Source organism: Convolutriloba macropyga, chromosome 14, assembly GCF_964194025.1.
Source record: "Convolutriloba macropyga chromosome 14, txConMacr16.3, whole genome shotgun sequence".
NCBI classification, from domain to species: domain Eukaryota; kingdom Metazoa; phylum Xenacoelomorpha; order Acoela; family Convolutidae; genus Convolutriloba; species Convolutriloba macropyga.
The window spans coordinates 32,501,935-32,524,083 of record NC_134481.1 but is presented as its reverse complement, the minus strand read 5'-3'; the positions used below and the strand labels follow the sequence as shown (position 1 = coordinate 32,524,083).

The 22,149-nt window shown below is 35.1% G+C and overlaps 1 protein-coding gene and 1 non-coding gene across 2 annotated transcripts in view; both read left to right on the top strand.

Moving 5' to 3' along the window:
• The first annotated feature begins 534 nt into the window (after nucleotides 1-534).
• Nucleotides 535-22,149, top strand: part of LOC142353561 (sodium channel protein 1 brain-like) — a 111,620-nt gene continuing 90,005 nt past the window's right edge. The window contains exons 1-3 of the mRNA XM_075405825.1: nucleotides 535-582; nucleotides 7,565-7,770; nucleotides 19,440-19,602. Coding sequence (XP_075261940.1) covers nucleotides 7,580-7,770; nucleotides 19,440-19,602 — 354 coding nt within the window. The 5' untranslated portion in view covers nucleotides 535-582; nucleotides 7,565-7,579. The remainder of the gene's footprint in view (nucleotides 583-7,564; nucleotides 7,771-19,439; nucleotides 19,603-22,149) is intronic.
• Nucleotides 1,487-1,559, top strand: Trnar-ucu (transfer RNA arginine (anticodon UCU)). The gene has a single exon. It is a non-coding gene; the product is annotated as a tRNA-Arg (tRNA).

Genomic DNA, 22,149 nt, shown 5'->3' with positions numbered 1-22,149 from the left:
GTTAAGAACTATACTCCTGCCCAATAGTGCAAGTGTGTAGTTCCTAACGCCCATTACATGAAGTGTTGGAACAATAATTTTTTCTAGCAATGATGAGGAAAAAAACGATGCCAATGTTTTGTTATACTTGTTAGTTCAACGTTTTATAATATGAAAACATCAATTTTTCGCACCTTGAAGCATCTTAAACTCAAACATACCAAAAGTTTTTTCCTCCATTTGAAACATCAACGCTTTTGTGCACTTTTATCGTTTTGTTCGCTTTTCTCAACTTCAACACAGCGCTTGAGAGCCTCTGAGATTCAAATCTTGCAAGATATCAAACAAGGCAAAAAAATAAAACAGGGTACCATGTGCTCAAGTAACAATATGTGCACGCCTCCCAATGTACTGACAAAACATTGATTGATGCCGATAAATAACTGAGGTCTATATTTCGTGACTGTTTTTCAGGCTACAGTACGCGCAAATGGGCGGACAAGGGGGCGCCAGTACCCAGGTGGAATTTCACAGATTTTTTCCACTCCTTCATGTCTGTATTCCGCATCCTCTGTGGAGAGTGGATCGAATCCGGCATTCAGTGTATGGAGGAAAGTTGTGTCCATTTGCTTATGAATAGAATATTCGGCCTGAGATCCGGAGATTTGATCCCAAATTACTAGGGTCTAATTTGCTTGTTAGATGAAATTGGAATTTACTTACCAAATTGGCTTCAAATTGCCGGAATTGCCTTAAACCTCATATCACTCTTAATTTGCTTTCATGTGACATACCAGAAAAATTCTCATTTCCCTTATATGATAATAAAGGAGAAAAGGCAGCAAAGAAAAAAAAGCGTGAGCAACATTCGATTCAAAATTTTCTCCCACATGAATTAAGATTGCACTCTCGTTAATCAGAGTAAATATGCTCGCCTCTTATTTCTATCAATTTGTGCCAATTTGCTGTAAAATATAGTAGCATCGAAAGAGACTGTGCGTATTTTATTTTTAGCCAAGAATTACTGGATAGAAACAAAATCAAAGCTGGTCAACAGACTTCAAAAACAAGAAAAAACAGATCTATTATGTTTTGCCCCCCCCCCCCTCATCTTCGTGAGCCTATACTTTTTACGCCCCCAGGCACACGTGATATTTTTACATATAATTTGTAACGGGGGGGGGGGAGTGAAAACACTGGGTTTGGCAAAACAGAATAGATCGGAAAAGTATCCACTGCAGCTGATTTGAAAAAAAAAAATCAAAGAAGGATCTCTCTTCGTGGTTTTTGAATCTATTAGCATCCACCTAGAAATAGAGAATGAGGTTACGTTTCGTAACAGACAAATCTACAGGTCTAAATTTGCCTTTAATAGCCGCGAGTATTATTATACTCATAATACCTGTGCTCCGGATATCTTTTCTGCCATCTTTACCTAAGAAATATAACACGCTCGAAATGCGATTATATTTAAATGCCAATAAAAAAAGTTCAAAAGAGGTTCCAAGTCCTCGTAGCGCAGTGGATAGCGCGCTGGACTTCTAATCCAGAGGTCGCGGGTTCGAATCCCGCCGAGGATGCTTTTGATGTTTGTGGACCAAAAGGCAATGAGTTTTTTTTTGTACGAGAGTTACATAATTCTACCTGTCGCAGTTCTACTTGTGAGCGTGACGTCATCAATAGTCACCTTCAGCCTCTCAACTGCTAATATTTAGGCGGTCCCCTTTTTTACAACTCGAACTTTTTGGAATGTATTGAAAACGGGATATAAAGATCAGTACCGCACGTAAAAACTAAATTGTTTATTTCAAAAAGGGTTGAAAGAATTGAGAGCAGAGAGAAGGGAGAGTGATTAATTGCTCTTGAATGAAGTTCATAGCAATTATTGATAGCCGACCTCATCTTCTCAGCCGGCTATTATAGCGCTCCTTTTTTTTTACTTCGTTGAACTTTTTTTCGCTTTACCATTTTGCCGCTTTTTCAACATTTTGCGTGATATCTTTTTGACTTCTCTAGGCTAGTTTCTCTCTTCTCTCATTCTGCTAAAAGTGAATTTGAACATCATTTGCTCTGCAAAGGAATTCAAAATGAACAGAGTCAGTATAAAAAATTAAAGTCAGAAATAGAAACGGGATCAACCCATAAATCCCAATTTTAGATGCCCGCTATTTGAGCGTCGTTCCTATAAGTCGTAGTTACCATCTCTTCTGCTTATTGGTAATGATACTTGCCCTTGTAGCCTCTCTCTAAGAAACAGAAATATGTTCAACTACGAAATGCCGTCAGAATAAATCGGACTTAAAAAATGTTTTTGTACAAAAATCTTTTTTTTCAATATCTTCTATTCTTTCAATCCCAGTCATGCTTATTGGAATCAACGGCGGCTATTTTCCGGCAATCTGCCGGGTATGTTTGTAAACGTGTTGGTCTTTTTTTGCAAATTTTTTTGCTTGACCATTTTGCGCTTTTCTTCTAGAACTTTCTTTGACTTCTCAAGTCACTTTTTCACGCTTTCGTTTTTCATTTTTGAGTAATCTCTATTGCTCTCACTCTGAAGTAAAGCTTGTTGCAAATATGAAGTCGGTTGCAGCATAGCAAAATCTAGGGCCTACGTGTCGAGTGCGCGGTGCATCTGGGTATGGATCGGTAGGTCAATGGTTCGAAGCCCGGCGGGGTCAAAAGGTTTTCTACCCACCTGTCCTTCGACAGCATTTCTTCCAGCATTAGTCGGTTTATGTTTTTCTTATCAAATGGCATTAGAGAGAGGGCCATAAAAGCAGAAGTGAAACAAATAGCTATGCAAGCAAAAAAATGATAACTTGCGGCTTTTTCACAGCGCATAATTTTTTTGTTTTTATGAACTATTCGCATAAAGTGGTTTCTCGCAACCATATTGACATGCAATTGTACTTTGTACGTTTGGGAACTTTGTTGACAATCTCAATCATATACTTGACTTTTGATTGCTCTAGAACGAATTATTTGGAAGCAATTTTTGTAAATGTTTCTGGCCTAAAGAGGGTATTGGAATTCTACAGGTTTTTACGGCTCAAAGTGGAGTATTGAGATTCTACAGTTTTTTAAGTTGACGCAAGTTTGTTCATGACTTGAACTTTTGACTTCTGTTTTAGAACGGTGACTTCTGTTTTCGAAGATTGGACTTGAACAGTAGCTTTGTTTGTAACATAGCAATTTGAAACTGCTACCTACGTCTCACCAGCCTACTACTCTCCAACCCCCCCCCCCCAACAACCTACGTCACTTTAAGATTTTTGAACCCCAAATGAGTCTCTCTTACCTATCTGATCTACTCCCAATCCCACCACCCCACCTAAAAAAACACTTGTCACCCCGCCCGCCTACTACTCCCCCTCCACCCCTCCCCACCTATCCCCTATGACTATGCCCACCCCCCTCAAATACATACGCCCCACCCCCCAACTTACTACTCCCCCTCACTTTCCCACATTCCCAGCTAAAAATGGGTCATTTCCAACTATATGTTGCAATCTTTGTATTTGATACTTTTGAAATAGGTAGGACTGATTGAAAGACTGTTCATTGCTCAACTCTTCGAGTCGTTTCCATTATCTTACCGGCTATGTTTTCAGCTGGAGCAAGACTTGTACTGTATCTTTTTTAAACGTTGATTTCCGTTTCGAACACGAATTTAACTGTAGCTTAGCTACTAACATAAATTGAGGAGGTGTTGATGGTAATTTTCAAAGTCGAAAGAATGTTTTGAGGGAATTTCTCCCTCAAAAAGTTTTCCACCTATCTACCCCCACACACCAGGTGCCTACACCCCACCTACCTACCCTGGCCCCCGACTATCTAACCCCCTTCCCCCAACCTAGCTTCCCCCTATCTATCTACCCTCCCCCGTACATACCTACACCATCCCCCCGCTCCTCACCGTACTACCCCCCAAACCGCACCTACCTATCCTTCTTCATCTATATCCCTCCCCACAGGCAAACGCTCCCCGTCAGCAACCTACCCCCTCCTCCTCCCCTCATACCAAACCCTTCCCCCACCAACTCACACACTCAAATTAAAAAGTGCGTCTACTTTTTCAAAACATTATATTTTTCTTAGGCATTTATTTTTTTCCCTTTGATGCTTCTGATATAGAACTCCGGATCCTTTCTGGTATTTTTGATTTAGACATTGTTTTGCATGACTCATTGAGTTGTTTCCGGTATTCTACAGTCAATTTTTTCCATGCAAAATTTTCACTTGACCATTTTGACTTTTCGATTGACTTTTGCGCCCTTGAATTTTTGGGGTTTGATTGATCTAATTTTTTCTTTCATTCAAAATTTTATGCAGTTGAACTCAATCTGCGGCAGTTCACAACTAAAATTCTAAATTTCAAAGGAAAAGCGCCAAAATTGGTGTCATTTGTCACTTTAATTTTTGTGTGTTTTTAGTTGTATATATAATAATCTCTAATGACGTCATTTGACGCCTTTCTTAATGAATTCAGTTAACCCCTTGATTCAAGCAGGCTGAAATAGATTTGCGCTCGCTCCAATAGTCTTTTAAGGGCAGTTTTTCCGACGTTAGCAGGTTATTTCATATACAGTTTTGAGATATTTTTGCGATTGCATTGTTTTAGAAGCTTTTTAAAAATTTTCGTTTTCTTTTCTCTTTCGTTTTGCGGTATTTTTGTTAGGTTCAATTTTTTATTGGTTTGGATTAACTTCTGATTTTGATTGTTTCGATTTAAATTTGCTTAAGTTGACGAAAAGCAAATTTACATTGATATTTTTCAAATTCTTTCAAATTTATCTTTAAGTTTTTCTATATTTGGTTTGTATTATAACTTTCTGTTCTGCCTTTTGAAATAAATTCTCATGGTCAATTGTTTTTTATAGTTTTTCTGTGAGTGTTGTTTCTAGATGGCAAAATTTGAGATCTGAGAACCATTTTTGAGACGTTGTAACTTCTAGAGGATGCTACAAAAAATAAGAGGTTATTAGATTGTGTTCAATTCTTTTCATTTGCTAGGTTTCTCTACTTTCTAATGTGGGTTATCCTTTCTAATGTGGGCTGCAATCTAAACATTTTCCCACTGATTGAGCTACATAGACTGATGAGGCTTACCCACACCATACCAACACATTTCTTCAATACCTAAAAACCACTCAATAGTTTCCTGATTTTAAACGATTGACACTATAGTGAACGCTAAATAAGGTTAAAAAAACGCTAAATTTTTTTTTGGAAGATCATGCTCTATTAAACGCTAACTTCTGTGAAATCAATTACGGCTGTTCTCTGTTTTTGAGCATTTCATACACTTCAGCACGTGCAAATTATTGTAATTTTGTTATAATTTATCTGATCCTAGGTATGTCAGAACTAGATAAGTTCCAAACTGAAATAAGAAGCTCTCTCATATATTCTCAATGCTGTAAAAAGGGCTCTCATTGAGTCTGTTTTCAAGGAGGCTATAGTGTTTTGGCATCTTTCTTAGCATTATGGCATCTAATTATTTTTCAATCAAAATTTGGCTATTGCTTTAGTTTTTTTTTGGTCTTTTTACATAACTATATTATATCTTTTGTACTAAAATTTGACTCTATTGGTGCCATTTTCACGTGTTAAATCTATTTTATGTGATGTAAGTTGCTCATATTCAAACGTAATAGCTGATCTGAACTGAACGGGGCAATTGGTTCATAAAAGACCTGACTTAATAAACTGCTACGAAACAAACTTTCACCCATTATTTTAGCAGGTTTTAATTTAATGCCGGGTCTTGTGGAACTGCCAATTTAATTTTTATTGTCTTTGTTATAAGTTCTTCTGAAGTCAGCTTTTAAAGCCCTATAAATAAGTTACATTCCCAGCTTGCTGATGCAGACTAAAATCAATCCCCCCTAATGTTCAATTGGTCTTTAAATTCATTGTCTCTTGATTGTACCTCTGATATTTATTTTTATTTGCTCTAAAATAAAAAGTTGTCTTATTGTCTAAGTATTGGATGCGTTAGGTACGTATTTTAATAAAATATTTTGCCACTTGTTTTTAATGTAGAATTCGAATGTCTCCAAATTTTCCATTTGTTGCCCTTTTAACTTGGTTCTCTTTTGTTTACTGTAAATTTGTAACTTCCGTCTGAATTTTTGTTTTGCAAACTTAATATTATCCTGTTAACGGTTTCATTGAAATAATCAAAGTGTAAAGCGAGTTTTTTATACGATTTGTTTAATTTCGAGCTTGTATTAGTATATGAGTTGGCTATTAGCAGTTGTTGTTCTAAAGAAGCTTTCGGCCAATTTTTTAACTCTATTTAGTTCTTTGGATTGTAGTTCAGAAATAGTTCTGCCGTTTTTTTAATATATGTATATATTTTTCATTTTGTCCAAAGAAGATTTGTTTTGCTTTATTACACTGCTTGTTCATTTTATTGCCTGAATTTTTTTTGACATCTCCAGGCTATTTTCAGGCTTCTTTTATTCTGCTCAAAGTCTTTGCAAACGGTAGTTAATCAGCAGCGTAATCTAAACTGAAGAATTTCAATACAGAAAAAACGGAGTCAAAAATTGAAAAAGGATAAATCATGTTTTGTACTTTAAAAATAATTTTGTACAACAATCAATTTGCTTTTTTCAGTTTTCTTTATTTTCGATCTCCATCAGGATTTGGGAATCAATGGCGGCTATGTTCGGTGAATCTGTCCGCTACGTTTGATCGTACAAAATTTGTTCTAGACTTCGAGAAATATTTTTGTTGCTAGGAGGAGGCAGTATAACGATCTATGGTCCTTTTTTATCATAAAGGATTATCTGTGCGTTTTTCTTCCACTTTTGTCCAATCTATCCAATCTATTCAAGATCTAATGGTTTATTGTTTGTACAAATCCAGAGAGAAAATTAAACTGCTGCATTGAAATTTACGACAAGACATATTATTTGATGTGATTTTCTACTAATCAGTTCCTGATACTAAGTTTATACCAAGCATTACCCGTGTTGAGAAAATGCGACTGAATTCACGCAAGAAGCGTCGTTTTTGGTCTATTTTTGTCGATTTCGTCGGTTTTTATGTAGGAACTGTCGATTATAGTAGTTTTTGTCGGTATTGGTGGTATTTGATGTAAGAAGTGACAAAGAGCGTAGTTTTTGTCGGTATCGTCACTGTCAATTTGATTTAAATACAAGAGAAGTATGGAAAAACTAAGTGAGAGGTGATGCATTGGAGCATAAGGTGGCTAGTAGTCTAGGGGTATTTGGGGTAGTAGGTTCGAGTCCGGACAAGGAGTGTCCAAGTATGATAATTTGAGCAGAGCAGAAATATTGTTCAAGCTTTCAATTGGAAGGCGTGTTGCATTTTCTTGGATTTTTTATTCTGTGTGTTTTAAGTTTATATGTATCATCTTAATATTTATCAACTATGCCATTTAAACTGAACTTTTTTCTGAGCTTTTATGACGTCTCTGCATAATGCGAATGTCCTGAATGCCAGAAATTTTGCTTTAAATGGTGCTATATAGTGTCAACGTCTGGAAAATGTCCAGATGAGAGGTCGTTGAAGTCTCCTGCACCTCAAGCCTGTGAAATTTAGTCCATTCTAGGTGAACGAACCCGGAATGTGTATGTTGGTGTACATGTTTACTCTGGTGGTGGGCAACTTTTTAGTCATGAATCTGTTCCTGGCCATGCTACTCAACAAGTTCGGGAGGGAGGATCTTGTCCAGATTCAGAAGGCATCACACAGCAGTACAAAAAAGAAGAACCGGTTCTTTGTCTGTGTGTCTAGATGGAATCAACGCAACAAACAGTCAGTTCTTGAATCAGTCAAAATTCTAGTGCAAAGCTTAAAATAGTATAGAACTCTGTTTGTCTTTACATTTAGCTGTAGCAGGTAGAGTAGCTCGTTAACGATTAATAGCCGCCGCCAGCCTCTCAACGGCTTTTATTTAGGCACTCTCCTTTTTTACTATTCAAAGAACTTGAATTGTATTGGGACGCTGTCTCTTTTACGACTCGAAGAAACACGTGAAAAAATAGGAGTGATGCCGAACAAAATGAAGACTGGAGCGAAAACAGAGTGGCTTTTCCTTCATATCGCTGTTTTCTAGAGAACGAGAAAATGAGGTGTGAGAAAAAATTCTGTGAGCGAGCGAAATTTTCTGTTGACGAGCAGAATTTTAAAGCAGTTTTTTTTTCATTTTTTAAGTTATGAGGTTCTCTTATATTTTAGTCTCAGCTTTAGGCTGGTTTGAAGGTTTCTGGAAATTCATATGAGTTCTACGCCAATACGGATGATATTAATGTATTCTGCTGATTTTTGGGCTAAATTTGCAATTTTTTGACGATTGCTTTGTTTTACTGCCTCAAATGGGTATTGAAAAGACCCCTATGACTTGAACAATTTCTTGATAAGAAGTGATTACAGTTTTGTGGACATATTTTGTTACTGTTGTAAAAATATGACAAAAAATGGCGAAAATTGAAACTATTTTTCTTAATTTCTTGCTGTTTTTAATAGCCGCCCTCATCTTCTCAGCCGGCTATTATTGCGCTCGTATTTTTTTTCCCCGCTTTTTCGACATTTTGCGTGAAATCTTTTTGACTTCTCTAGGCTAGTTTCTCTCTTCTCTCATTCTGCTAAAAGTGAATTTGAACATCAGTTGCTAAGCAAAACAATTCAAAATGAAAAGAGTCGGTATAAAAAATTGAAGTCAAAAATAGAAACGGGATAAACCCATAAAGCCCAATTTTAGATGCCCGCTATTTGAACGTCGTTCCTATAAGTCTTAGTTACCACCTCTAATGCTTATTGGTGTTGATAGTAGCCCCTTTAGCCTCTCTCTAAAAAACAAAAGTACGTTATGTTCAACTACGAAATGCCATCAAAATAAATCGGACTTAAAAAATATTTTTGTACAAAATTCTTTTTTTTCAATATATTCTATTCGTTCAATCCCAATCATGCTTATTGGAATCAACGGCGGCTATTTTCCGGCAATCTGCCGGGTATGTTTCCGTTTTTTACAAAAGTTTCCTACCCTATCCTGACTTGCCTAATGTTTTGCGACTATCTAGATACGCTATTGCCTGACAGGAATTTGTCTTTGAATTTATGTGCTTTTGTAATATTAAAAATATTTTAACTTTTTTCAGTTTTTTACTCCAAGTTGCTTGTAAGAGCTTAATAATAGCCACACAGCGATAGCTGGGGCTCTTATTGGCCTTCTCTTGGTTTTTTTATTTCATCGTCACGATTTTTGTTACGACCATATGACGTCACAACCACTTCAAATCTGCTTTTTGTTCTTTCGTTCATGCAATTTCAACTGAAGTGCATGTATGACGTCATTTTTCACTCTTATTGGAGCTAGTTTTTTGTTCATTCGCGTGATTAAATTTTTGGTCACACTTGACTTACCTCACTCTCAAAAAAGTGTTTCCTCACTTTGAAATTGACTTTAAATTAATTTAATTCAAAGAGAAGATTAAATGGGTGTGTGTGTGTGTGTGTGTGTCACTCTAAATGAAGGTTATTTGAGAGAAGCTACTAGAGGCAGAGAAAACTTATGCAGATTTTTAATCAAGATATGTATAAAATATCAGCCTTCAATGAAAAGACGAATTTTTTTGGTCTGTCTTTTACTGTTTTTTTTGAGACTGCAGATCTACGAAGCTATTGCGGCTATTTTCTGGCAATCTGCCAGCTATGTTTTTTAAATGATTTGGCTTCAAGTGATTTTTTTAAAAAATCTCATTAGTGGTTTTAGTAGGTATTAGTTGGTTTGATGAAATATTTTGCCAAAGATAGTTATTTCGGGCACTCATTTTTTGACAAAATTTGATAAGATTTTGTGTCATTTTTTAACAGATTTGATTTTCTTGTTTTTATTCTTTTTAAAATTTTGTTAAAAGATACTCGTAAATTATTGGAGGCACGTTTTGTTTGATGGATGGTGTTTGAGTGGATTTTAACTTCGAGTTGTTACCGGAAACTTTCCGGTTATTTTTTTATTTTTTAAGATCTGTTCACATGATTTCATGATATTTGAAATCAAATTGGAGTAGCAATTTTGGTCACGCCGAAAAAAAGAAGTGAAGCAAAAGGAAGTTGAATTTTGTGGCGTTAATTTTTTTTTGCTCTAATTTTATAGTAGATGAGAAAACGATGTTTGAACAAAAGTTCGCTTCCTCGCCGGTGATTTTTTGTTCTCATGCGCCAATTTCACTTTGGCTTTTACTTTTTTAAATTTTTTGAATCAGATTTTTTTCTAAATGGTTTTCTCAATCCATTCATAGTTCCTTATATGTCTAGTTTTTTGTTTGAAACAAAATTCCATTACTCGCTAGTGGTTTTTGTCCACATGCGGAATTTTGACATTGATTTTCTGTTTTTTTATCTGATTTTTTTAGGAAATGGGTTCCCCATTTCACTCATAGTCCGTTCTAGGTCTAGCTTTCGTTTAGTCATTGGACAATTTTGAATTTTACTTCATGACTTGTCCTGCTATGTTTTTTAAGTCCGCTTTACCTTTTGATCACGTTTTTTGTTTTACAAAAAAGTTACAATTTTCACGTTTGACTTCTGACTTACTTCACCCACTGTTTCAATTAAATGGATTTTCACGTATTGATCTTTCACCTATTAAATTACACTATGTTGTAAATACTGGTAAAGTAAAAAAATCGGAATCAGAAGAAACGGGATAAACATATAAAGCTCGGTCATTAAGTCATTGAGAATTAGGTTATCAAAGTTTATCAGAGTTTTTGCTAGCTGACAATGGTATTATGCTAATTAGTTTTCAATATAGAAGCTGATTCAGTTATAGTTTTCAGATTTATACATAGCAGTTTATTAATTATAGCAGAACCCAGCAGAAATTCTACGCCAAATAAGAAAACTTTTGACACTGAAAAAAAACAGGACAAAATTCGGTCAATAAATCTTGTCTTTTTCTGTTTCAATCCCGATGTGCATCGAGAGCGTCGATGGCGACACTTTTCCGGCAAACTGCCGGCTATGTTTTTGGACACATTCAGAAAAAAAACCGTTCAACATCAGACTGAAGTTCGTTTTTATAGCTGCGAAGCTAAACATAGCTATTTTGCGGTGCCGTTGGTTTTTTTACAATTCTATTATAACTCTATTACTTTTATAATCTGAATTGTACTGGGGAACCTTGTTTTCTTATGACTTGAAGAGGAGTTTTGGTGGAGCGTTTTTTCATCGATAATTTTTTCGAGTGTATTTAAATCAGGATGTAAAATTCAAACTAAATGTATTGGTCAAACTGCTCAAACTGCTGAACGAAATGAAAAGCAGAGAAGAGAAATAGTGATTTTCTGTTCTTGTCTTGTTTTTGAGAAAGAGAGAAAAGTAAGTGTGGAAAAACTTGCGCTAAAGTATGGAAAAATATTGATCCTGTACCGCCTTTCCGAAGCAGCTTCTTTTTTAGTTCTTACTCATCACTCAACGAAGTATTTGTTAAATATCTAAATCAGTAATAGTGTGCTTGGAATGGTTTTCGACCATTCGCATGCAATATTTCACATTTAGATCTACGTTTCAGCTGTTTCTACCGTTTTGCGTTGTTTTTTAACGTAGTTTTTGTATTATTCTTTTTTTTATAGCAGTCTGCGAGTTTTGTGGTGGCGTGCAAGTATTAATGTTTTAGCGGTCTTTCAAATTCGTTGGTTTTTTGGAAGCCACAAAATCACTGTTGAGGCTATTTTTGGCCTTCTCTTGGTTTTCTTGTTTCATCAACAGGATTATTTTTATTACGACAATATGACGTCATGATTATTTCGAATATGCTTTCTGTTAAATTGTTCAGGCAATTTCAACTCAAAAGCGTGCGTGATGTCAGTTTTCACTCCAGTGGAGATTTTTCATTCGCATGATAATGGGTCAGACGTGTTTGGTCACATGTAACTTACCTCACCCTGAAAAATCTCTACCTCACTCTGAAATTGACTTTTTTTTCTTTAATTCAGTGAGATAAGCTCAATTGAGTTTGTGTCGCTCTAAGTTGTTGTAATAGAAGCAGCAGAAGGTCAGGCAGATTCTTAATTGAAATACAACATCTTAGCATTTTTAAAAAAAATTGATCTTTTTCCTTTAGTATCTTTTAGAAACTGCAGATCTACGAAGCTAATCGGGCTTTTTCTGGCAATCAGTCACCTGTGTTCTTTTTTTGATAAAAATTGTATGAATTTGAACAAATGTCTGCCTATTTTGGTCTGATTATAAGTTTTTTAATTGCTCTCAAACGAAGTTTGTTGCAATTATATTAGTACTGTTGGCCTTATTTTAATTCAATTTTTCGCTTGACGGATCTTCCGACTAAGCCATTTGAATTTGCGTCCTTCAAAACCGGATAACAGGTGGCGTCCACCGGGCATTATGTTTAATTCGTGACCCGTAGCCGCGTTTAGTAGTCTATCAAGTGCGTATTGTGATGAAGCTACTGAGAAAGCAGTAATTTAACGTTAAAAGTTCATTTTTGAGCCCAAAAGGTTGCAATTTTTTGTGCTGTTTTTTGTCAACTACTCTAACATTGGGGCTGGTTAAAGGTCTGCTGCAAGACATAAGTACTTTTATGACCATTTTAAGAGCCTTTTGTTTTGGTATTTCAAACAAAAACACGCAAATATATAGTCATTTTCACAATTTTTTGGCAAGCTTTTCAAAATTTTTGTCTTTTTTGAGCTTCTTCAGCCCTAGTTGTCAAAGATTATCCTCTATGGTTTGATAATATTTGAATGCATAGAATTACGGTGGTGATGGAACAGTTTTCATCATTTTAACATCACAAATATTGGAATTCTTTTAAAAAAAATTGCTGTTTTTTTCAATTTTCAGAAAACCACCTTAAAAGTTTGATAAGAAAAGAAAGAAAAAATTTATCGGCCAAGGAATAGTTTTCAACTTTTTAATATCAAAAATTTTAGCTATTTTTTTATATTAATTATTTTTTAGTTTTTTTGAAAACTTTTTGTTTAATAATAAGCTGCTCCGAGGTTTGATAATAAGCTGCTGCATAGTTTTTAGAAAGACTGAAAGGTTATCAAAAATTAAAAGACTCGAGTGATTGCAATTTTTTGAGAAAAACTAATTCTTTTCAATTTTTCGAAAAATTGTTATCATGTTTCAAGTTTACGGATCTGTATGAGCCAGTGAAACTATTCAAAGCTTGAAATAGGGATGCTTTATAGTCTCTAGAGATTTTGAAATAGTTTTGAAGATTTTATTGTATTGAATTATTGCTAGACTTTTGTTAAGGTTCGCAATTGTTTTTAAAACTTTGGAATACTTTTGTCCTTTTCTAAGTTTAACGATGATTACAGGGGAACGAAACTTTTAAAGTTGTGCAGATGGGTTACACTAAAGAACTTCAGGGACAAAAAATGGCTCTAAACATTTTTTTTTTCACTGAGAAATTTTAAAACTTTTCCGTTGAATTTTGCATTTTCAGTTTTCTTCTATATGATTTAATTAATAACAAAGCTAGAAAACTAGAAGTTGCGTAGCTGAATCTTTTCATCGAAAATATTCCTAGCTCTCGTTCTCTCTGTTGGTTGGGGTTTTTTTCTTTTCTTTCTCGTTCACATTTTAATTTTTGGCAAACTATATCTTTCTCTCTCTCTCTCTCTCTCTCTCTCTCTCTCTCTCTCTCTTTCCCTCTAACTCTTTTGTTGATGCCGAATTTCAGCTGTTGTCCATTTAATTAAGTTAAAGCTGGTCTCACTAAACCACGGCTAGCTACTGACAAAGCCAACCACTCGACGGTTGTTTGAGGGCTATTTTCACGACGTTAGTGGGTTCTGATTTGTCTATTTTTTCTTATTTATGGTTCATAGCTGTCTTTTTAAGTCCATTCTTAACTAAGAATTTTTCTATAGGTTTTGCTACTACGAAGTGACATTTAAAAACTAGACGTGGTATTCTTAACAGAAATAAATTAAACGTATTTCTGTTTTATTTTTCAGGTTTGTTAATGGCTATTATAACGCTCCTGGTTTTTTTTTACTTCGTCGAATAAAAAATTGATTCTCTTTACCTGAATTCGCCGCCTCTTCGAACTTTTGCATAAAATTTTTTTGACTTCTCCAGGCTATTGTAATTCTTGTCTCAATCTGCCTAAAGTATTTTCAACAGTAAAACAATTTAAAGTGAACAGAATTGGCATTAAAAAATCAAAAAGGAAACGGCTTAAACACAAAGGCCAATTCTAGATGCCAACTACTTGAGCTTTGTTCAACTTTCAGTTAGCATCTGTAATGCATTTTAGTTCATTCTACTATTCTTACATTTTCTCATTCAGAAAGAGGGGTATGCATAACTATCTTGCACTTTCAAAACGTTTTGAAAAAAGTCTTTATTTTCCTTATGTTCCTTCATTCTTTATTTTCATTATGGAAATCAGTGGCAACCTTTTTCTGCCTACCTGCGGGTATTTTGTTCTCTGTATGTTTTAGTTCTTTTGAATATTTCTTTTGACATGTATTCGATAACTGACTGATATACCAGAAGACATAATTTTTCCAGAATATTGTTTGAAAATTACGTTTGGCAAAAAAGACAAAATTTTTTTCAATTTTTTTCTTCGTCATTTTCTTTCCCTTTCCTCGGTTTTCTCTATGAAAGCATTTTGTTAGAATGTTTTTCAAAAGGTAATTTTCTGATGAAAAATTTTGTATTACAACATCGTAGTAGTTTTTGCCGATTTTTTTGAGTCGCTAGTGAAAGCAAATTTTAATGAACGCCATTTCATTTTTTGTCAATTAGTTTTTCTACGTTTCTTTTCCTGTTGCGTTTTAATAATGGTTGTATAAATATTCACGAATTTCTGTGGGTCAGTGATGCTGGTCTGGATGCTAATTTCCGGAATTTTTCTGGTTATGCTTTCTCAAGATCTGTTTACACTTATTTGAGATTTTCTTGTCAATGAGAAGTTGAAGTGGAGCAGTAAAATTAGTCATGCTAGAGTAGTAGGAGGAGCTAAAAGCGAGTAGTTTTAGGGCGTGAAACATCAAGAAGTGCAATTTTCGAACTTTTGATAGATGACTCTTGTAGATGATTCGCTATATGATATGTTTGTTACCGGAGTCTGTTTTTTAAGGAAGCTAAAATTTTTGTCCTAGGTTATTCAAATTCTTTGAATCGTAATTCAAGGCGAAAAATATTTTTAAAAAGACTTATCGGTGAAAAACTCTCCAAAGACGGAATATAAAAATGAAAATTTTGAATTTTCCGACAATTCTGAAGAAAACAAGGGTTAATTCTTACCCCTTGTTCTTATTTAGTTGTCTGTGTCTGTACTTTTGTCTCGCGTGCGTATTTACAGCTAAGTCTAAGTAAGTTTTCGTTTTTTTCTCATTTTACTTGTTGGCGCTTTGTTAAATGTCATGTAGTTTGTGTGACAGCAGCGGTACGGGGCCTTTGGTGCATTGTGTGTGTGTGCTTGTGTGCATTTGTTTGTGTTTGATTGCGGATTTTTGTGTATGTGTGTTTTTCTGTGTTTGCGTTTCTGTGTGTATTTTGGTGATTTTGACACTGTTTTTATCCAAAAATTGGTCTTTTAAATCTAAGTTTCCATTTATTTTGTTTTTGCTTGTCAACTATCAACACTATTAAAAACTGAAAAGATTGTTCTAATTAGCGGTTAGTGTTTATAACTAATGATTCGTTGACTCTGACAGGGTTCGTTTGCTACAGATAAACAACTTAATGTCAATGAAAATTTTAAAATACGGATACAATTTTTAATAAGTCCGCTAATTATGGAGATGTTAGCAAAGAAATATAACTCTCGCTATGCTTCATTTTTTGTCTTTTGCTACTTTCTATTTCTAGTTTTCTCCAAAGTTTGTTACAAAAGTTGGTCTGCAAAATTTTCTATATATTAGTCATGCTTATAGTGATGTTTAGTATCATGCTTAGCGACTTCCGATTTCAAGGCTAAATTCATCTGATTTACTTAATCTAACTCACTTTAAAACACTCACGTGCACATTTTAAAATGACGAAAGTCTGCAGTGCCAGAAATTAAAATGCCAGAAGTTGGTACTTAATTTTTCGTGTTTCGTGTTTTCAGCATGGTTAAGTGACTCTGCAGAAGTGACGTCAAAATTTTGACTTATTTTCTCGAACCGCTTCGCGGTTCTCGATAAACGCCAGAAATTCTCAGTGACTTCAAGCAGAGTCACTTAACAATTACATAAAAACCAAATGAGAACATGTTTCGCATTTAGAAAACGCTTACGATGTCTATTTCTATGTTTTATTCTTACCTCTCTGGTAAAGCAGAAAACAACAGAACTACAATTCATGTGAGAGTAGACTAGAGATTTGAAGAGAAATAGAGGGACCGAGGTTTTAAAATGGTTGTAAAAAATCAAACACTGTGAGCCTCCTTAGAATTTTTCTTCAGTATGAAGCTTTGAATGCTTATTTGAAAATGTGCCAAATTGTTTGTTTCCTTTGTGATGTGCAGTGCCTCATATTTTTTAGTTTTTTAACGTTAAGTTTCACTATAATACTGTTTATGCTTCATTATTGCTAGTATCTGAGCTGGAACACTTGCTTTATGATTGATCTCAGACGTTCTTGCTGCCTTGAACGGCAACTTTTCGGAGACAACTTTTGGGCTGCAAAAACAGAATTTCCAGGCATCAGTTGTTCAGAGACCTAACTTAATTATTTTGATACGATTTAAGAACATAAAATTTAACTAATTAATAGCCGCCTCATCTTCTCAGCCGGCTATTATAGCGCTCCTATTTTTACGACTCGAAGAGGAGTATTGGTTTTCTTAAGGTTTTTTTTTTTTACCGGAAGTACTATTCGTTCAGACGATGTTTTGACCTAAAAGCGAAAGCGAGCAAAATTGCAGTGTGAACTAATTTTTTCTGAGCGAGAGAAGTTTTTTGATCATGCGCTGCGTTTAGTGAATGACTTTTTGACATTGCAAAGTAGGTTTTGACTGAATGGCACATATAGATAACCGTTTTTAGCCGTTTTTTCGTCTAAGTGGCCTAGTTTTTTTGCTTGTAATTTGGTTTTTTGTAGAAATAATTTTAAATCGATGCTATATTGAAATGTAAACCAGGGAAATTGTTAGCACAGTATTTTGTATAGCCTGAAATTGCTTTTCAAATGCGAAATTGGCACATATTTCTTGATTTTTTAGTTAATTTTTGGCTTTTTTATTAATTTTTTCATTTTTGGATCTTTTAGCTGTTTTTTTGTCAAAAATCAGATAATATGGCAACTTCCCTTTGATAATTCATATACTCAATGCCTCTTTCTACCTCGATGTAATTTTGTTTCATAAAATTGTACATTTGCTAATCCGATTTTCGTAGTTTTTTGCAATTTTTTTTCAGTTTTTTGTTTGTATTTTGCTTTTAATTACTAGAAATAGTATTTTGGGGAAGATGAGGGACTTTAATTTCGTGTCAATAAAAATTCAATCATTTTTTGGTGTTAAGTTTTTGAAAAACAGATAAATTTTTTTCATAAATGCAGTCTTAAATATTTTTTGACCACTTTTTTGCAAAATGTTTCATTGTTTCGTATGTCTGAATTCTGCTTTTTCTTGTTTTATTCAGTTCAGCAAGCTGGATTTTTGTTTCGAATGACTCGTTGTATTTTCTATGTCTCGAATGCTGATCAATGAAATGTACTCGTTTTTCTTGATTTTTTTAAATTTGATTTTTAACCTTCAAAAATCAAGAATTGGTCTTTTTGTTACGGTGTTCCTAACATTGTGTCCATATTCTTCACATTCTTGTTTGTATCATTCTAGTTTTGTCCTGGCACCTACTTTTGTTTTCGTTATATTGATTTTTTCAGTTGTTAAAAATTGAATGAATTCAGCTTTTTCTCTTAGATCTCGGTTTCTTCGGTTTGCAAATGATTTAATTCAAAATAAGGCAGTACTGGGAGTTTGCTAGAAAGTCTTTTCCAAGATTTCGCCTTATTACTATTCATTTCATTTTTATTCCGGGCTGGGTATTGTTTTTAAACGATTGTTTGCCTTTGAATATTATTCTGTTGCTTTTGTTTTTCTATGATTAATTTAATTTTTGAATTTGCATGAAATCATGTTGTCTAGCATATATACAACAAGGAAGAATCATTTATTATTTTTATCTTAATTGCCGTGATTAGAAATCTAATTGTAGTGGTTCTCTGATTCTTAGAGCACTCTTTTTTGAATAATTTTGACTTTCCTGTCTTTTTTGAAAAGGTTTTATCTGCGGTTTGCTTTCGCGATCTTTTTGATATTAGAATCATTAATTATCTGAGGGCAATTGATGGCCCTGTCAGCTTTGTCAGGCTGTCAGTTTTTGGATCTTCATAAAAATTTCAGATTTTTTTAACGTTACCAAACGTTTTCAATAATAAAATTTTGCTGCATTTTCTTTCTCTTGGGGCAGTGGTTTAAATTTCACCGACTTTTAGATGAGACCCGGGGAGGTAATGATTTAATGGTTTAATACAAAAGGTAATGGCTTCAGCTTTTCGTGAAGTTTTGGTGCTTCGAGTCGCTTCCGGAATTCTTCCGGCTATGTTTTTTTTTACTTCGTCGAATAAAAAAATGTTTCGCTTTACCTCATTTTGCCGCTTTTTCAACTTTTTGCGTGATATCTTTTTGACTTCTCTAGGCTAGTTTCTCTCTTCTCTCATTCTGCTAAAACTGATTTTGAACATCAGTTGCTCAGCAAAGCAATTCAAAATGAACAGAGTCAGTATAAAAAATTGAAGTCAGAAGTAGAAACTGGATAAACCCATAAAGCCCAATTTTAGATGCCCGCTAATTGAACGTCGTTCCTATTAGTCATAGTTACCATCTCTAATGCTTGTTGGTTTTGATAGTAGCCCCTGTAGCTTCTCTCTAAGAAACAGAAGTACGTTATGTTCAACTACGAAATGCCATCAAAATAAATCGGACTTAAAAAATTTTCTTGTACAAAAATCTTTTTTTTTTCAATATCTTCTATTCTTTCAATCCCAATCATGCTTATTGGAATCAACGGCGGCTATTTTCCGGCAATCTGCCGGTTATGTTTTTAATTATGCGCCCGATGTTAACTTTTGCAAAAAATAGTGAATTATATTTACAGGTCGTCCAATTTGAGTTTAAGTACGATACAAAAGTGTTTTGGCAGATACCAAAGTTAAAGAATATGGTTTGATTGAAATTCAGATTATAAAGAATATATCACAATAATGAATAATGAAAGTCAGTCTTTGCAGCCAAATTTGTCTCCCAAAGTTGCCGTCCAGGGCACCAAGAACGTGTGAGAAACCAAGATCATAAACGCAACAAATTTTGGTCGGAAGTCATTTCGGTCTGGAACGCTTATATTTATCAGAGCTTATGCAATCTTATATATGGACAGTCTGTTATCTGTTATCAAATGAAAAACCCTCCTTCTCCTCCAGATGTTTGTTTGTCTGTTTACAAGAAAGTTAGCGGAGCGTAAGAAGAGAGGTTGCTGTCTGAAGTGTCAGGAGGCATGCAAGTGTAGCAGGATGGACAAATGCAGAGATAGACTGAGGAGAGTGGTGGAACACAATGCATTCGAATACTCCATCCTGCTCGTCATCGTATGGAGTACATTCACTCTCGTTAGTCACTCCATTTTGCATCTTCTCTCAAACAAAGTTGGAAGCAATTATATTATTCCTAGTTGTCTTTTTAAATACGCAATTTTTCGAACTGGCGACTTTTTGTCTGATTAATTGCTCTCGACCGAAGTTTGGCAGTAGCTTAGTGACTAAAACATAAAAATAAGGGCCTGCTAGTAATACTCAAGGTGAAAAAGTTGTTATGAAAAGATCACCCAACTACCCCACATGACTCCCATCTACCCCACCGCACCTACCTCCCGTGTTGAGGAATTTTGTTTTTCACTTGTAAGAAATCGTCGTTTTTTAATCGTTTTCATTAGACAAAAACGATCAAAGCCCGTGGTAACCGTCGTTTTGTTCGTTATTTCGTCGTTATTTTTATGTAGGAAATGATCGTTTTTCAAAAAAACGACGAAAAAACGCTTCCCGCTGAGATTCGAACCGTTAAACTCCTGATACATTTACCTGATTCAGGCCATATTACTTTTAAGCCAAAACGATCTAATAGAGAAAAAATAGTTCAAGAGCAATTAAACGACGAAAAAACGATCAAAAAACGACGATTTCTTATAACAAAAAACGACGTAAGAAACGACAAAAAAAAACGACGAAAAAACGATCAAAAACGACGATTTTAATTGAAAAAAAACGACGTAAGAAACGACAAAAAAAACGACGAAGAAACGATCATTTCTTACACTTAAAAGACGACTAAAACGACGAAAACTAATGACAACGAAGAAAACGAGGACAAAACCACAACTTCTTACAAAATATTGTCGTTTTTTTCGTCGTTGTCCTCAACACGGGCTATACCCCACCTAACAACCCCCCCCCCCCCCCGCCTACTCCGCAACCAACTATCCCCTCCACTCCCACCTACCCCCACCTATCCCCCCCATTCTCCTCCTCTCCCCCAAAAACTACCCCCTTCCACCGTCCCCCCTCCAACCGCCTCCCCTCAAAGCTACGCCTACTCTTTAGTAGGAGCAGTTGATTTAAAAGGTACTTCTTTTACGATGACGACTCTTCGAGTTTTGTCCGGAATTCTTCCGGCTATGTTTTTTTATTCGTCGTCTCCATTGATAACTCTTGCGACTATTGACTTTTTCACTTTCAGTGACTTCTACTGATTTGCAGTTAAAATTTGTGTGCGTGACGTCATTTGTTCAGCTTTTGTGTCAATTGTGTGACTTACCTCACTCAAAAAAAGGCTTCTGAACTCACTTGATGAATTTTGAAATTTATGAACATATACTAGTTGAAGATAGCGTGCATGGGTAGTGACAAACGTATATGCCCTAATTCTTGAGTATTAGAGTCTTGAGTTTTTGATTTTGAATATTAATTTTGAAATAGCTCTATTAGGGTGTTATTCTGAAGAAGCTCTATTATTAGTGTGCATGAGTAAGGCCAAACGTATATGCCCTAATTCTTGAGCATTAGAGTCTTGAGTTTTTGATTTTGAATATTAATTTTGAAATAGCTCTATTAGGGTGTTATCTTTATAGAGCCTATGTGTCTCATAAAAATGACAGACTTAATCTAACCCAAAATGTCTAGTGGTCTATTAAAGGACTGGTGGTATAAATGTCTATACTATTTCTTTAGTTGTTTCAATTCCATGGAAGGCTACAAGTGTCTATCGCGGCTATTCTCCGGCACTCTGCCAACTATGTTTTTAGGTAAGGTTAGGTAAAAAATTATATTGAACAACACTTCGAGAGACGCTTAAGTTTTTCTACCGGGTATGTTTTTTAGCTGAGGCAAATTTGTTCATAATTTGAAATTTTGACTTTTTTTTGAACATTGACTTTTGTTTTAGAACATTGACTAACGATTTTGAACATAGGATCTTAACAGTAGCTTACTTACTACTACATGATTATCACAAAGTGCTCAAAATATATAAGTTTGAAAGGGCATTTTGAAAAATTTTCTTACCCTTGGCAGTCCCATTTCCCTAGTCCCTATTCAAACTACAGACATCCCCTACCCCATCCACCGCATAGCCCCCGCCCACTTATTTAACCCTTCCTCCGCTCCCCTCTCCACCCACCTCTCCACCCACCTCCGCCATCTCCCCGCTCCTCCCCCACCTACCACGTTTTTCGTTTTTAAACCATTATCTATGGTTTCTTTAGGCTTATTAATTACTTCGGTATTGCTTTTCCTTGGTATTTTTTATTTTAGTTAAGGTTAGGTTGGAAATTATATTATTCGACTCTCTGAATTGTTTTTTGTATTCTACCGGCTATGGTTTTTCATCTGACGCAATTTTCTTCATGACTCAAAGTTTTGACTTTTGTCTTCGGACACTGACAGTTGTTTTAGATGTTGACACTGACAGATGTTGAATTCTAATTTCGAACATTGGACTTTAACAGTATTAAATACAACAAGTAATAAGGAACCGCTCCACATACTCAAGTTCAAAAGGGAATTTTGAGAACTTTTTTCCCTTAGCGGTCCCATTTCCCTATTGCCTATTCGAATTAAAGACGCCCCCTACTCCTTCCGCCGCCTAGCCCCCCCCCCCCCCCC